Source organism: Gymnoscopelus braueri (assembly GCF_963280865.1).
Source record: "Gymnoscopelus braueri genome assembly, chromosome: 8".
Taxonomy (NCBI): Eukaryota; Metazoa; Chordata; class Actinopteri; order Myctophiformes; family Myctophidae; genus Gymnoscopelus; species Gymnoscopelus braueri.
The window spans coordinates 44769637-44787136 of NC_137609.1; the positions used below are offsets into that span (position 1 = coordinate 44769637).

The window sequence follows — 17500 nt, forward strand, 5'->3', positions numbered from 1 at the left end:
ATAGTGTGACAAACTGTAAGCCATTTGATAGTGTGTGGGCATAAGAAAAAACGAAAGAAAGGTTAATGGTGGTCACAATCCAAGGTTTTTCAACTAACCACTCCACTGCTCTGCCACAAAACAACAACCACAACCAATCTAGAAAGCATTTGCGACCCACTCATCTGACAGCCGATAGGCCGCCGTGTTAAGTGGTCAGATGGGTGGGCTGCATGCGGTTTAAGAGCATGTTTATTTTAATGCTATATCAATCAATATTTTAAGTTCCTATTTAAGGATATAAAGGAAAAAAATACCATGACTTTTGTTTTACATTACATGTTTTATATCGTCAGTGTCCTCCTTTTTCAGTTTTTTTTTTTTTTTTCATAAATCAATGCTATTGAACCCCCTCTACATCTGTGTAATTTTCTTTTTAATAATAACAATTGAAAAGTATTAAAAAGCGCCTCTGACGAAAACTCCTAACTCCATTGGACCCACAAACTGTCCGTCAAAAACAAACAACTCCCCCCTCCTCTCAGGCTCTCGAGAAGCTCTGCTCTGTATGAGGCAGACAGGGAGAAGATTTTTCAATGCTTTCGGGAGAACATAAACTGGGAAGAGAAGAGAATGTATGTGCAAGGTTTGATAGATGTCACCCCAGTAAAGAGGAGAAGGGTGTCTTCACAAAGGTCATCTGCTCGTGTTTTCTTTTTAAATGTTAATGGACAGAGAATGAGTGTGTGCAGGAGTTTGTTTCAAACATCTCCAAGAGCTCAAGGAGATCATGCCAAAAGACTTTCACAGCTTTTATGACAATCTAAAGCACTAAGAAACACCCACCACACACACGCAACACACACAACACACAACAGTGTGATAATAAAATGTTGATAGGTAAATGATAGGTAAATTCAACTGTGGTTGTTATTGTTAGTGCAGTAGGCTACAGATTTGATAGGCTAAAGATTCTATTTTCCATGAATGTATTTTGTATTTATACTAGAAGTTCTGCCCGCTACGCGGGCAGAACGTCTAGTGCCCCCCCCTACCCCCCCCCAACCCCCCCAAAGAAAAAAGTGTTTGGGGGTACAAAATCATGGGATAAAAAATAAATAAAAATAGCGTCCCCCACCCTTAGGGGTCCCTGGAGACCCTTGGGTCTGGCCAGGCCGTGACCTACAGACACGGCGAAGGAAAACTGTAAAGCCACAGCCACACATGCAAGATGTTGCACATGAACTCTGCAGCCGCACTGAGGCGCTCCAACACAAACACACAAACATGACAAACAAATTACGTCCGGGCAAAATTAAGCGAGGGCTTGCTTATTTTGGGGTTAAAAAATCGTGGGAGAAAAATGTCCCCCAAAAAAGTTTTTACATTTTTTTAAATAATTTTACTCCCAGGGGGTCCGCGGACCCCCTGGGAGTCTTGGGGACCCCCACGAAACATTGCAGACCCCCGTGAAACATCGCGGACCCCATCGGCTGTTTTTGTTTTGCAATACAAAGCCTTGACTACAGCACAACAGATCTGTGTGTGTGTGTGTGTGTGTGTGTGTGTGTGGTGGGGGTGGGGGTGGGGCGGGGGGGACAGCCATGACGCAGCGTGTGACTGTTCGACCCTGCCGGTTCTCTGAATTTTTATTTTTAAATAGGCTCTGTCATGATTAATTAACCACACATATGAAGTGAAACAACTGAATTATATCCAAACCATATGTTATAAGTGAATTCCTTGCCTCAAAGAAGAAGTTTGAGAGTGTTTAATAAGCGAAAATAAGAAGTGCAGTAGTGCACCCTGACTCGCACAACCAACAATGGATGCCGTTCGTATTTTTTCAGGCTGCGAACTCGCCACCTGATTGGCCAACATTTGCTGTCAATCACAGAACGATGAGCGACGTTGCCATGTCCAGGAGTTGTAAGCGTGAAGTGGGTGTAAATTGGTTAGAGAAAGTGCGTTTAATAATATATAACATGTATAAAGAATATATTGAATATATGGAAAGGTCCATAGGCATAGGTATGTTAGTATATATTATATAGATCCAGCGTGTCTGTCCCCATCTGTGGTGTTTTTGGCATCAACCTGGTGGCTTGTTGCTGGCCTTTTGTCTTCCGGAGGAAAAATCACGGAGCGGATTGCGTATTACTGTCGCGCAACCTGGCAACGTCTTTGAGGCTCCTAAAAGGTCTCACCTTCCGGTGTGTCGGTAATGTGTGGGGAATTTTGTGTTGGACGGATTTAATTATGGTGTGAGGGGGCAAATGTGTGTTGAGCAATGAAAAGTGGACGAATAACTGCGTGAATGAATTGCGCACGCGTCCCTTGATCTATAGTATATGATGAGGATGGCGCTCACCATAAATAGCTGATCTCCAAGCTCACAATGCGTTGTGATGTGTTGTGAGCTTTGAGATCCATTGCCAGCTGTTCTTATCAATGATGGACAAAACCTCCTAACTCCACTTGCACTGGATTTGGGTAAAGTGGTGATAATATAATGACACATGCAAGTATCTGATAATATATAAAGTCACAATACCAAGTTTGATGAGGCAGTATTGCTTTGTTTTAAAAATATAAGGTTTTCTTCATTTTCTGAAAAATTGATATTTTGTTTTTCATTTCCTGAACAATTACCATTTTGGATTTAGCTGGTTCCGGCCGAACAGCAGAGATATTAATGTTATCTTATCAATAGTCAAATTATTTGAGGGTCCACTTTCAATATCCTCATCATGGCCCACCAGTGAGAATTGCTGGTGTAATGTGTTTTGTGAAGAGACAATTATCAGTGTCCTATTCACCGGGTATGGGAGTTGAACAGAATGGCGAAGTGAGCCAGCGTTTCCCACTTCCCGCTGAGATGCAGCTGCTCCAGGGTGTACAGAACCAGGGTTCGGACCCAGCGGAAGTCCACCAGGGTCCCATCGTCCATCGGGGCAGAGAAATGGAGGCTGGCCTCCAGCTCCTCATCGCTGGCTTCACCGCCGTACACGCTCCATAACTGTCAAGGACCAAATGTAATGAAACTGGTTTAATTCTTTCTTTGGAATTATTATTAGTAGACCATACCCTTCGGGGGATATGATCACCCACGCTTGTTTCACGCATGTGGCAACACCGGCGCTTGTTTCACGCACATGATTTGGCAACCCGGGAGCCAGCGAACACAAAAACACTAATAAACTATGTTTTTTCCATTAGTTAATTTAAAAGAAAAAGGCCCAATTAGGGACACCAGGTTAAAAAGTGATTAGTAAGTCTGCCGGTTTTATAAATATTTAACCAATGAAAATATTAACAAGAGCTTGCACGCATGCATGTGTACACAGTAATACTCAGAGTTAATTTAACTGTACTAAGAGTGTACAAATGGAACCAGATGGACCTGTGATGGTCCATTTGGTTTTCTATTTCCATAGAGTGAACACAGAGTTAGTGTACAGCAGTGATTCTCAAAGTGGGGTCCAGGGACCCTCTGGGTTCTTTGATTGGGTTTCAAATGGACCCTTACAGGTCTGTAACTCTGAAAGTATACAAATGAAACCAAATGGACCCTCACGGGTCCATTTGGTTTCATTTGTACACTCTCAGAGTTATGGGGGTCCTTCAAATTAAGAATTGAGAATCACTGGTGTACAGTATGTGCATGCAGGTGCGGTGGTTGCACGACTCGCACCCCTAGCCGGTCCAGCATGTCCATCAGTAAGTCTGTAGCCAGCACCAGCAGGGGGGTGAGGGCACTGTGCAGCTGCTCCATCCCAAGCGGCTGTGCTCCCGTCTCCAGCAGGCTGCTCAGGCTGCAGCCCTGCTCCCACGCAGTCCAACACACACACCGCAGCAAGGTCCAGTGGCCGCCGCGATGCGCCAGCACCTGGGGAGGGAGATAAGACCATAACGCTTTTATAATGAAGGGACAGCAATTAATGGTTAATTAAAAATTCATTCAAATTACACTGTAATGTGCATAAACAAGGAAAACCTCTATACTGTACTGTAGGTGCAGCTGGGAATTGAACCTGCAACCTGTACCATGGCTCTGCGGAGGTGCAAGGCAGCTCTGCTGAGTGAATCCAGCAGCAGGGTGGTGGTTGGAGGGTCCGGCTCTTTACACGGAGACACATCCTCTCCCTTCTCACAGTCCGCCGCGTTCGAGTCCTCGCCGCTGACTGCTGAAGGGACACCCTCCCTGAGGGGGGACACTCTGTGTGTCTGTGAGATGACGTCAGGCTCAGACAGCTGCAGGGCATTCTTCCATCGCACCAGGACCCTCGATTGGGCCAGAGAGAAGGCCAGTGGGTCCAAATGGTTGTAGCTGAAAGGTAACAAGCACACATACTGTAATACTCTATGCCAGTGGCTCTCAAACCGTTTTATTTCAAGGACCCGCATAACTCTAAGAGTGTACAAATGGAACCAAACATCTGGAACATCCCCAAGGAACCCTGGGGGTCCCCCACTTTGAGAACCACTGTTCTATGCAGTACACAATCTACACATGTATGAAAAGGACCTGATTTCCTGAGTTCCTCACCGAAAGGTAATGGTTATTCATTTGAATATTTGAAAGTTGAATTGAATATTTTCAAGTACACACTAAGTCACTCACTGTAATGTAAGTGAATCTGAAGTGTCCAGAAATGGAAACATTCTAGGTGTACAATTGTTGTTTTTTGGGGACTGGAAGAAAATCATTTAAGATAAGATTAAAGTGATAATAACCACTACTCTGCTTTTCTGTGCTTTGGTGGTGTGTATGTGTGTATGTGTGTGTGTGTGTGTGTGTGTGTGTGTGTGTGTGAGAGCGCGCGCGCGCATGCACACACACATGTGCGTGCGTTTGTGTACCTCTGCTCCAGCGCTGGTCCATACAGCTGCTTCAAGCCCCTGTGCAGCAGTACTATGTGTGCCTGGGCTATGGTGTGGTTGAGCTGGGACCTCCACACTCTCTCTTCAGAGCGTATGTGTCTCAGCTGCATGCTCTGCTGGTGGCTCCGCACCACAGCCAGCATGGTGTCCACGGCCTGCTGCTCCCTGAACACACACACACACATATATATATGTTTTCATATTCAAGTAGTGAATATTCAAGTAGGCTACGTTTTACGAAAATGCATGAATTTCATATATAATAAAGATTTATTATATAAAAGAAGAGTAGATTATTATGTTTTAGAGTCATTATAATGATTCTATTATTACATTTGACTGTTGGTCCACCACTGATCAATTAGAGAAGAAGAAGGGGAAGCTGAACGCACGCATTATCATTTAAGGTTCAGCTTCTTCTTCTTTTGATTTCAGTTGCTGTCACACACACACACTCACTCACCTGTCAGTCGTCCTATCCTGGAGCATATTAAGCTGTTTCTTCCTTCTGTCTTTTACAGGTGAGCTTTTCTTATTCTTGGTTGAAGAAAGAGCAAGGGTTAGTGCTATCGCGTGTGTGTGTGCGTGCGTGCGTGTGTGTGCGTGTCCTCACCTTGGATGTCTCATTTGTCCTACTTTTATTGTGTCCCTTTCCATCCAAATGTCTGACAGACAGGCGCTCATCAAGCCTGACAACAACATGGCCCGTTCACACCGGTTAGAAAACACCAAACCACGAAATGCCACACACACTTTACTTCCTCTCCCGGAGGAAGTATCTTAATTAATCTCATGTTAACTCATATCTCATTTCATATATTCCTTCATCTCATCTAATATGGATTCTAATTGGACAGAGATCCCATTTTGACGCTACAGAAATGTATTAACACATCAACCGCCAAGAACGTAGTCCTACGGTCCGTTAAATCCAACTGTTAAGCGCCGAGACCGTAGCCCTACGGTCCACGGTCTTTTCGCGCTAAAAATTTCCGGGTGCACTTTCGGATTTTTTTTGATCCACTTCCGTTTCCGGTTTGATGACCGGAAACGGAATTATTTGGGATCCGGTTTTGACGATCACGTCCGCCCTCGTTCTACAGACGAAACTGAAACTCAATTCTCTTCCTGTAGTTTTTTCTCCTCGCATTTCACTGTTTAACGTAATCCGCTCTAACTACAACATGGATACCCCGTTTGACACGTGGTTTTCACTGGGAGATACAGTGGGATGTCGCGGATGTAAACAGACCGTGTACGGCTCAATCTTAAGGATTTTAACAAGATCTATGGCGACATGAAAAAAACAAAAAAACAACAAAAACACCTTGGCACTGGTGAGTACATTATGAGATTAACCTCTGGCGGTCGATGTGTTAATGTATTTTAATGTTTATTATCCAGATAAGACAGATACAAGGTGTAATTCCTTTTCACTGATCTATGTTTTACCTGCAGAGGGATGTTAAAATATCTTCTCCCCACGCTATGACCTCGTCTGGTTGATCCTCTTCTATGGCTCTCTGAAGCAGGAGAGCAGCAAACTCCACAAAGCACGTCTCATTTCTGAGCTTCATCACTGCCATGCGAGCACCGGCGCGCACACACACACGCACACACGCACACGCGCACACACACACACACACACACACACACACACACACACACACACACACACACACACACAGTCCGTGTTACGGGGCAAATGTCCAGCTCTGGGACCCCTAAATCATGAATCAGTCATGCGCGTGTAACATGCAGTACCATCTCCATAGGCGCTCTTTAAGGGGCTGTTAGCAATGAGGTTATAGTTGATGCTGGTATCTTCTTGGCTAGTCAGGTCATGTGTTGTACCTATGGAGAAGGATTATAGCCTATTACCACAGCTGAAATGATTTGACATCATTTATTCTTCATAGCATTTTAAAAATATGAAGTATGAAAAATGCACTAGCCTAGTGATATTCTGCTGGCAGACAGTAGAAAGCTTTATTATGTCAGACACAAAGGGGAAGTGCACAGAGGAAGTGTTTTTTTTGGGGGGGGATTTCTTTGTTGTAGTGGTCCAAATGTAACAGAGTGGTTCACTACCTCAGCATGATGGCCTGAAAGTCTAATATCCGGGTGGTGGGGATATCCCTTTGGCTTAGTGGTTAAGATGTTGGCTTTCCACGCGGGAGAGACCCAGGTTCAAATCCCGGACGTTACAATGGTGCCATGACCCGGATCGGGTTTCCCCGTGGGAGGAGGTCAAAAGGGGGGTGAGTGTAACAGAGTGGTTCACTACCTCAGCCTGATGGCCTGAAAGTCTGTGTGTTGGGGATATCCCTTTGGCCCAGTGGTTAAGTTGTTGGCTTTCCAAGTACTGAAATGTCAAGATGAGTCTTTTATCAATAATAGTCAAGCAAGTCACAAGTTGTCCAATTTGGGACTCGAGTTCCCCACCTCTGTTGAATACTAATTCAATCACCCTAACAGTCAGTGCGTGAATATAGTATAGTGTGTGTATTTGCTTATACTACCTCTGTTCCAAGTAATATCTTCCTCACCTGTAGCTCTACCCTCTCTCTCTCCGTTCTTAATCTTCCTCCTTAGAGCCTTCATCTGAACACTAAACTGTCCTGCAGCGAGGCCCACTTTCTTAGACTGTACACGCGCGCACACACACACACACACACACACACACACACACACACACACACACACACACACACACACACACACACACACACACACACACACACACACACACACACACACACACACACACACACACACACACACACACACACACACCATGTGAGAAAACACAGTGTTGTCCATTGTAATGACATTCTCAGTTATTTTTGGCGTTCTCAGTGATTTTATTTGCAATAAGGGTGTAGATGAGGACCTTTCCTCTCCACCGCTCCCTGGCCCTCCTTGATCCCTCGGTCTCCTCGGTGAGTCTGCAGTGGAGCCGCTGGGCCTCATAGACCTCCTGGAGAAGCCTGCACCCGCGCTCTATCACCAGAGGAGCCATGCGGAGCTCCCCGAGCACGCGCAAAGCCTGACCATGCAGGGAGACAGACATTACACCCGAATATGTCACTAACCTGGGAAATAGCAATACATGCATTTAACCACTTTAATCCTGATGTCCTTATATTGGGCATGTTATTCGAGGCATTTAAAAATATATATATTCTTTGAAAATAGCAGATCTAAAAGCTCTGTGAGCTTGTAGATCAGCTATTTAAGAAAAATCGAATCATGTGGATCTTGGGATCCACATGGGAGAGAGAGTAAAGGGCAATGTGTACCAATGTCTTGTTCTATGTCTCTCTGGTCCACAGAATAACGTGATAAAAGGGTTACAAGGGCCGCTTGATTTTCTATTCCTCAAGGAATCCAACACATCAAATGTCAGCCCTCCATTCCTGAGATATTATTATATCATTTTCACCTTGCCCTTAATAGTGACCTTGACCTTTAACCTTTTTGACCCAAAAGCCAATAATCTCTTTGGGGCAGAAGATGGCGGTTCATCTAGTGTCCAATCCGGAGCGCCACCTGCTTCAAATAACTTTATTGACATTGTGAAGCAGTAGGTATACTACCTGAACCCAGAGTCAACATTTCTCATTGGAAGAGTAGGGACAACCACCACCAATCACTGCAGATGTGCTAATTGTATTAACACACTCTACAATACAGATTGGTTTAAATAACATGGTGTTCATTAAAATATGGCCCAGAGTCCCAGACACACGCACACGCACATACACACCTTGGACAGGTAGTAGGTGATGCAGGCTATCATATGCATGAGCGACTCTGAGGTGTTCCTGGTCCATTTTTGCTTAAGAACAGCAGAATTCTCCTCCAAGACTACCAAGCACTTCACTAGAACCTAGACCACACATCATGACAGAACAACAACAGAATGTTAACACTTTTCATTGATTCAATACCCACAGACACACACACACGCACACGCACACGCACACGCACACGCACACGCACACACGCACGCACACGCACACACACCCACACACACAGTACCTGCACAATTTGGTCGGATGTGATCTGATGGAAGATAAGAGGAGCCAGCAGACCATAACAGCTCACAACAGCCTGCAGGGCAGCAGCGCTGTCATCCAACCACATAGCCATGTCCACGGCCACCAGCATGCGCTCACACTCTGCTAACCTGGCCTCCTGTAAACACACACACACACACACACACACACACACACACACACACACACACACACACACACACACACACACACACACACACACACACACACACACACACACACACACACACACACACACACACACACAGTTTAATTTCAAGGACCCCCATAACTCTGAGAGTGCACAAATGGAACCAAATGGAACCGTGAGGGTTCCAATTGTACACTCTCAGAGTTACAGACCTGTAAGGGTCCATTTGGAAGCCCAACAAAGCTCTTTGCCAAAAAATAGCCGATCTACAAGTTCACAACAAGGCACAACGTGCCGCATTGTGAGCTTGTAGATTTGCCGAATGTTCCCCCCAGAATAGGCATGCTGGTGTTCAAGTGGTGAAAGACACAGAGCTCCACTGTTACCTGTGCCCAGATGTGCAGTCCAGCCACCGAGTCGCAGTACAGCGCCCCCTGCTGGACGTTGATCTCTGTCTCCATGAACACGGAGGCGAGAAACAGGTGGAGGAGAACAGGGGAGGAACGCTGCAGTGTCTGCACACACAGCCTGCAGGAGGGACCAGAGAGATGGAGCTGAGACGAGGGATGCTGCTTGAGTGTGTGTGTGTGTGTGTGTGTGTGTGTGTGTGTGTGTGTGTGGGGGTGTGTGTGTGTGTGTGTGTGTGTGTGTGTGTGTGTGTGTGAGAGAGAGAGAGAGAGAGAAAGAGAAAGAGAGAAAGAGAGAAAGAGAGAGAGAGAGAGAGAGAGAGAGAGAGAGAGAGAGAGAGAGAGAGAGAGAGAGAGAGAGACTTGCTCACCCTGTGAGAGCGAGTTTGTCCTGGGTGTAATGGGAGCAGGGTTTGGTGTGGTGAGTGTAATGGCTCCATAGCTCCTGGCAGGCCTTCTTCGCGATGGTGTACTGCTCCGTTTTAAACGCAGCCTTTTAGAGGAAAGATGTTACCACAGTGATTGGGAACACAATCAAACTCTGTCATGGAAAATATGTGGCAATTCTTTGTGGGATGCCGATTTATTTTATCACTTATCAAAAATCTTTTTCATGTCCTCTGTATTTCCATGGTTGTCATTTTGTTCATACCACTTTTCCCCTTCTGTCTGTAACATTATTATCTAAAAGAATTGTGTATTTATTTCATAATGCACTTTTGTCATAGTTACTTTGAATAGTGTATATAAATAATATTCTGATAAATGTATAAATATAAATTAAGTGACATAATACAGACAGTATATATCAAATGTATTGTTATGGTCCATCAATTTGGTGTGTACCTGTGCCAGGTGAGCCCAGATGCTGAGCAATGGCAGTGGCAGGGAGGCCAGGATGGGGGGTGTCGTCTCTCCTATGCTGCTCCCCACCAGCTTGCCCTGGCTGTCATATGCCGATACAGCGAACACATACTTCTGGTTGGGCTCCAGTCCCTCTACTCTCAGCTCACAACCACCAGATACGACTGGCACCTGGAAACACACACACACACACACACACACACACACACACACACACACACACACACACACACACACACACACACACACACACACACACACACACACACACACACACACACACACACAGTTTTTGTTTGTTTTGACTTTGAAAAAAGTCAGAGTAAGTATAAGGTATATAAGTATGTTGGACAGTCAACGAGAAAAACGAAAACTAAGGGTATTTTGTCTATCTTTGTCTATTTTCAGTTTCTTTTTTTCTTTTATTCTAGTTTTTATTTAGTTCAACGAAAACGTTTTTTTCAATTTTAGTTTTCGTTATCAATAATAACCTTGACACACACACACACACACACACACACACACACACACACACACACACACACACACACACACACACACACACACACACACACACACACACACACACACACACACACACACACACACACACACACTTATGATCAAACCAACCAGCTAAATGATTGATAGTTTGGAATGGAATGGATTAATGCATATCAAACTTGAGGTCCTTGGTTGAGAAACACTGTACTAGATGATGGTGCAGTGGACTACTATATAGTATATACCATATCACCAGTGCCCTGCAGGCTGCAGTCTCCCAGACGGACCTTCACATTGGCACCTTCTGCCACCCGCGTGCAGATCTGGTACCAACACACCTGGGAAGAAACAAGAGCAGCGAGACATGATGGGGGAGGAGAAGGAGGAGAAGATGAAGCAGAAGAAGTACACAAATGTACACTGTTAAATGCAACCATATAGTATGCACATTAATTAATTATTAATCATTTAATGATCTACCATGAATGTCACACAGGCAATTCATTGTCCTAAAAAGGAGGTTTCAGTGGTTCTCAAAGTGGGGTCCATCAACATAATAGCACAAAATACATTATTTCTACAGCCAAATACATATCAATTTGGGTAGAACCGCTGTTATACTGTACATAACTCACATACATCACCAATTACCACTAAGCTAAAAAAGCAAAAGCAAACCTCACCTGTACTTCCGGCAGGTACGGTGCCGTGGCAAAGGTCATCGAGTGGCCGTCACGGAAGAGAAGGACAGGGCATGGTGGAGGTTTGTCTCTGGCTTCTCTCTTCCCCCGATCCTTGTTTTCATATGTACTAGATGGAGGTTTCTTTGTGGAGGGCCTGCAGCTATACAACTTCCTCTCCTCTGAACCAGCTTTCTCTAGCAGGCCCAGGGCCTCCTGGTGAGGGCAGGAGAACCATCATTCACTGTCAGGGCCGGCCCAAGGTTTTTGAATAAAAAAGTCTATACGGGGCCCACTATAGTGGTGGAAAAACTACTCCTAAGCCCCAGCTGGCAAGATTTGACATTCAAATTCATTTAGATTCAAACAAAAGTAGCACATACTATTAAAATGTGTCACAACCAAGTCAGCTATATTTTATATTTTCAAAACATTTTCTAATGAGAGAAAATAGCTGATCTACAAACTCATAACGCATCACATCGTAGTGAGCTTGTAATGTTATTTTTCACTATTTTTGAACATTTCCGTCCGTAATGACATGCCCAAAATAGGGACGTGAGGTTGAAAGTGGTTAAACAAGGTAGAATTATCACAGACAGTGTTAAAATTGTAATATGTATCACATTCACACTATTAAAAAAGTTCATCACATTTGGGAGGAGCGAAACATACTACCTTTCATTGTTATGGTTGAGTGTGCACTGTTTATTAGATTAACTGATTGGCAATAGTTTTTTTAATACAAATTATCATCTGGGTGGGAAGAGTCCCAAAATGAATCACCGGGCCCTAAACAAATTTACTTTGTTTAGTGGGGTAGTCGGCCCTGTTCACAGCATGTAAAGCTCACAAGGTCTGATTCATGCAGTAGTTTTTAACAACGATATACAAATGGATGCATCCCGGTCATTCTATCAACCACTTTCAAACCATTATTTGGATGAAAGGGAATGTTGCGCACAAACAAAATTATTGAGCCAAATTGTTTTGAGTAGGTCTGTGTGTCACTAGTGTTACCTCTAGTAGTCTCTTAGGTTTGAAGCTGCTGTTTGGATCCATGTTGTCGTGGAGCAGTGAGGCGTTCTGGATCAGGAAGAGAACTTTGGATGCCTTGTTCTTCCCAATGCCATCCAACAGCACAGACTCTGTTAAAACTGATCAGCAAACAGCAAAACCAGCTCTCAGGATAATTAGACACACAATTTTCAGTTGAAATACAATCCAGTAAGCGGGTCAGACTGCTAGGGTGATGACTGACCTGGGCTGAGATGTAAAAGCTTGAGGCTGGCCCTGTGGTAGATGTTGACCAGTTCTAGGTGGAGATCCAAGGCCACCAGGAATAGAGGCGTTGACGCGGTACGGTTGGGACTTTTAGCCTCTGACTCTGCCGCAGCTTCCTGCTCCTCAACCCCATCCCCTGTTTCTCCTTTTCTATTTTCTATGCCATTTCCCTCTTCCAGTGATGCCGTGGGAGGTGGCACAGAAGCGGTGAGGGGTTTACATTTCTGTGAGGACAGGAGAGGTTTGGAGAAATATCATATATGTGACCTCTTTATCTCCGAATGTGTGGCGCTGACTCAACATAAATAAATAAAATGATGAATTGATTGATTGATTGATTGATTGATTGATTGATTGATTGATTGATTGATTGATTGATTGATTGATTGATTGATGTAGTTTATTTAGAAAGACATGAGAATAGTACATGACAGTACATAACAGTACATGGAAGTACAAATTCACAATACAAGGTCTACTAAACTGGAAACCCTCATTAAGCATTACGCTTGTTTAAGATGAGGACCCCATGCACACAAATCATGATGAAATATAAGAGGCAGGCAGATATACACACTACTATACAGAATGTCATACAATCAGCTTTCAGGTTACTGGTATGACGAGAGAAAAAAATATATATATATATATACAAAAGAGGAAAATGAAAGAGGGGGGGGGGGGGGTAGGGAGGGGTAGGTTAAGACTTAGACAGGGGCCATTTTCGAATTGCAGCCTCCTGAAGGTGTATCTTTAGGGCAGTTTTGAAAGTGAGTAGGGTTTTACACTCCTTTACTCCTTTTGGTAGGGCATTCCACATTTTTGATGAATAGCATGAGAATGAGTTCATACCCTTAGTTGAGCCAAATCTGGGTTGAACATGATCAGTGGAGCTGCCTCTGGTGTTATGATCATGGACTTCATTAACATTTTTGAAGTATTTTGACAAATACAGGGGGATCCCAATGTTGTGGTGTATCTTGAAGACCAGGCCCATAGCAAGTTGCTGTACTCTGTCCTCAACCCTAAGCCATCCAATCCTAGCAAAATGAGCAGGGGTTAGATGGGTTCTGTGATTGAGGCCAAGAAGTAGCCTTACAAGTTTGTTTTGGGATGTTTGGAGCCTTGTTTTTAAGGCCTTGGAGGTGTTGTGATACCATGAAGTGCATGCATAATCATAATGACCTTGAATGAGGGCCCCTGCAAGAATCTTCAGAGTATTCTTACTGACTAGGCGATCAATCCTCCACAAATAGCGTGTTGTTCGGTTGACATTTTTGATCACTTTTTCGGCGTTTTTGTTACCGGAGAGGTTTGCCTCCAAGATGGAGCCCAGGTAGGTAATTTCATCCTTTCTTTTGATGACATTATCACCCACTTTGATCGTGAAACTCTCTGCCTTGCTAAGGTTAGGACTGGACCCAAAGAGGATGGATTCAGTTTTACCCAGGTGTAATGAAAGTTTGTTGTCAGAGAGCCAGATGCAGATCTTGTTGAGTTCGGAGCTGAGAGTTTTCTCAACCTGCAGCCTGTCCCTGTCCGAGACTAGCAGGGCCGAGTCATCTGCGAACAGGAACAGCTTGCAGTCGCAGGCCGATGACATGTCATTCACATATATCAGGAACAGTAAAGGTCCTAGTATACTTCCTTGTGGGACACCACAAGTCACAGGGAGGGGGGGGGACTGGGTGCCGTTTACTTCCACCACTTGCTCCCTCCCTTCCAGGTAGGATCTCATCCAGTTCACTGACGTATCATCAAAACCTATTGCTTTGAGCTTATTGATCATAATTGGGTGATTGACGGTGTCAAAGGCCTTTTGGAGGTCCAGCATGACCATGCCGCAATATTTGCCCTTGTCGACATCTTGTTTGATAGAGTCGTTCAAATAGAGAAGGCATGTGTCAGTGGAGTGGTTTGTTCTGAAACCAGATTGGAATTTGTAAATTAGATTTTTTTCGGCAAGATACTTATCGACCTGTTCATAGACTATTTTTTCCATGACTTTCGAGATGGAGCTAAGAATAGAAATAGGGCGGTAGTTGCCAGGGTCTAATTTGTTTCCTTTTTTGTACAGAGGGGTCACCCTTGCTTTTTTGAAATCGTTAGGGACCCGTCCCTGTATGATGGAGAGGTTTATTATGTGGGTAAAGATTGGAGCAATGGAGGCGGCCGAGTCTTTTAGAAATTTGGCGGGGATATTGTCGAGGCCTGTGGCTTTGTGTTGATGAAGAGCACTCAATTTTTTAAACACCTCTTCTGTTTTCACAGGGGAGAGTTTAAAATCATCTTTCCGTACACCCTGTTTTTTGTAAAATGAGTCAACATGTTCTTCACCATAGCACCCAGAGTGAGGGGGAAGTTTTTCAACCAAATCTGAGGTTATGGTCGTGAAGAATATGTTGAGGATTTTACTCACTTCATGTTTGGATGTGATGAGAGTGTCATTCACCTTGAGGCTTATGTTTGTAAACCTGGTTTTCAATTTCTTGCTGCAGCCTAGTAGGTTGTTGAATAGCTTCCAAAGCTCTCGTGGTTTGCTTTTGTTTTCCTCAATTTTGTCATCGAGGAAGCTTTTTTCTGCTAGTTCGAGCATGCGATTAACCTTGTTTCTTAGCTTGTTTCTTTCTTTTACAAGTTTAGCTACGTGGGATTCGAGACCTTTGTTAAAACACCTGGCGAGTTTGATCCTACCTTTATGAAGCTCAGAACACTTTTTGTTTCTGACCTTCATGGCAGTAAGGATGTCCGAATTCATCCATGGTACCGGGCGGGATTTGACCATGACGGTTTTCATGGGGGCCACACTGTCCAAAATTTGAATGAATTTGGTTTTGAAACCAAGCCAAGATTCGTCTACCTGTGTGCTGTTTAGTACGTCGGACCAGTCCAGTTCCTCTAGCCTGCGATCTAAGTCCTCACTCTTATAGTTTTTGAGGTCTCTGATCGTGACTGATTTGTGGCAACCGTTCTTAGGTTTACGTTTCTTTCTGGTGCAGAAGATCATGTTATGATCAGATATGCCACAGGTAGAAACACCACTATTGAGGATTTTGTCCTTGTCCGTTGCTAGAATGAGATCTATGGTAGTTTGAGTGGAAACACACAGCCTTGTGGGCTGGGTGATTAGCTGGTGGAGTGAGTGCCGATGACAAAACCCCTTGAATGACTTATACACTGACGCTTCCTTACAGAGCATGTCTGTGTTAAAGTCACCAAGTGAACATATTAGGGCTTTCACCAACTAGTCACTAGTATAACCACTAGTAAAACTACTATTTTATTTTGTAATTTGTTTTAATGCCATAGTAATGGCCCATCTTACTATTATTATTATCCTCCTGACTTTATTTTTTATCAAAAGGGGGTCAAAAGTGTGCCCAATAAAAGCCTATTATGGGGCAATGGGGATCCTTGGAGACGCTGCTGTGGTGCTGTGCTGCTGTGCCAGAAGCGCTTCCCTTAAAACGCCATAAAAATAAGGGCAGGAGGATAATAATAATAGTAATATAGTAGTAGGATGGCATTAAAACAATATTTTATTTTTTATTTTTATGTAAAGTTCGACTAGTCGACTAGTCGACTACTACTTGGTCAAATGAGTCGACTAGTAAAAATCATTAGTTGTGAATGCCCTAGAACATACTTGAAGGATGGGTGAGGATAAAGCATAATATTACAGGATTGCACAATGATGTCACATATATATCAAAATCGCAATTTTGACAAACACAATATCCATGCAGAGGCCACAATTTTTCTTTGAAGGAAAACGGTACAGACTGCCTCCTAAACAAAAATACTGCACAGTTGCTGTGCAGAATGTGAGGCGTGCAAATCAGGCCTGCATACAAAATCTCCATTTGATTCAAACTGAGCTAATTCTATTCATAACCCTTACCCTCTATAGAATTCTTTGAATAGAGAGAAAAATACTGTCTACACATGAATCAGAAGGAATTTGTTTCAGATAAGTGCGTATAAAGTGCAATATAAAACTGCTGAAAAAAAAGTGCTTTAATGCAATTCTGAAGGCATTATGTGATTTTATTTGATATGACTGTTCAGGTATTTATTTTATTTAGCCATTATGGTTTTTATTATTATAGATTTATATTTGTACACACAGTTCCCTCAGCCACAGCTGAGCAGCTCACCTGTATGAAGGCGGGGTCAGCAATGGCCGAGCCGTCCCGGGGTAGCAGCCTGGACCAGGCTCTCCCCAGAGCCTCGTCAGCCCTCTCCACCACCTCGCACACTGTCTGCAACAAATCCTCTCTGGATTTCTGCCAAGGTGGAAAACAATTAGAAGACAAATACAAATCGAGTGAATAGAAATTGAAATTTGCTTATGAAATCAATGCCACCATCACTGAACTATACAAAACCACACAGCTTTCCCTCCCAAACCACCTGTTACCTTAAGAAGAGAGAACGTACTGGGATCCACATCATCTTCTTTGTTGGCTTTTAGACAGGAAATACAGGAGCAACTATTACTGTTAGGCCGGGCAATGGTTAGGCAACAAGATGTACTCTGTGCGTGCATGCGTGCGTGCATGCGTGCGTGCATGCGTGCGTACGTGCGCGAGTGTGCGTGTATTTCTTACCAATGCTGGGTGTATGAGTGTTGCAATCAGCAGTACTCTCTAACAGCATGGCAAGTCTGAGTGCCATCTCTGCCAT

The 17500-nt window shown here is 43.9% G+C and overlaps 2 protein-coding genes across 2 annotated transcripts in view; one reads left to right on the top strand and one right to left on the bottom strand.

Annotated features, from left to right (window-relative positions):
• The window catches only part of sh3pxd2b (SH3 and PX domains 2B), a 233610-nt gene that overhangs the window by 207095 nt on the left and 9015 nt on the right, over nt 1-17500 (top strand). The gene's annotated exons all lie outside the window — the stretch shown is intronic.
• cfap54 (cilia and flagella associated 54) overlaps nt 1-17500 on the bottom strand; it is a gene marked incomplete at both ends in the record, with an annotated part of 38858 nt that overhangs the window by 12768 nt on the left and 8590 nt on the right. The window contains 16 exons of the mRNA XM_080436142.1: nt 2799-2998; nt 3674-3868; nt 4027-4309; nt 4843-5028; nt 6316-6386; nt 7757-7912; nt 8633-8748; nt 8901-9063; nt 9462-9603; nt 9854-9975; nt 10329-10517; nt 11096-11188; nt 11534-11746; nt 12551-12687; nt 12792-13038; nt 16972-17100. Coding sequence (XP_080292268.1) covers nt 2799-2998; nt 3674-3868; nt 4027-4309; nt 4843-5028; nt 6316-6386; nt 7757-7912; nt 8633-8748; nt 8901-9063; nt 9462-9603; nt 9854-9975; nt 10329-10517; nt 11096-11188; nt 11534-11746; nt 12551-12687; nt 12792-13038; nt 16972-17100 — 2642 coding nt within the window. The remainder of the gene's footprint in view (nt 1-2798; nt 2999-3673; nt 3869-4026; nt 4310-4842; nt 5029-6315; nt 6387-7756; nt 7913-8632; nt 8749-8900; nt 9064-9461; nt 9604-9853; nt 9976-10328; nt 10518-11095; nt 11189-11533; nt 11747-12550; nt 12688-12791; nt 13039-16971; nt 17101-17500) is intronic.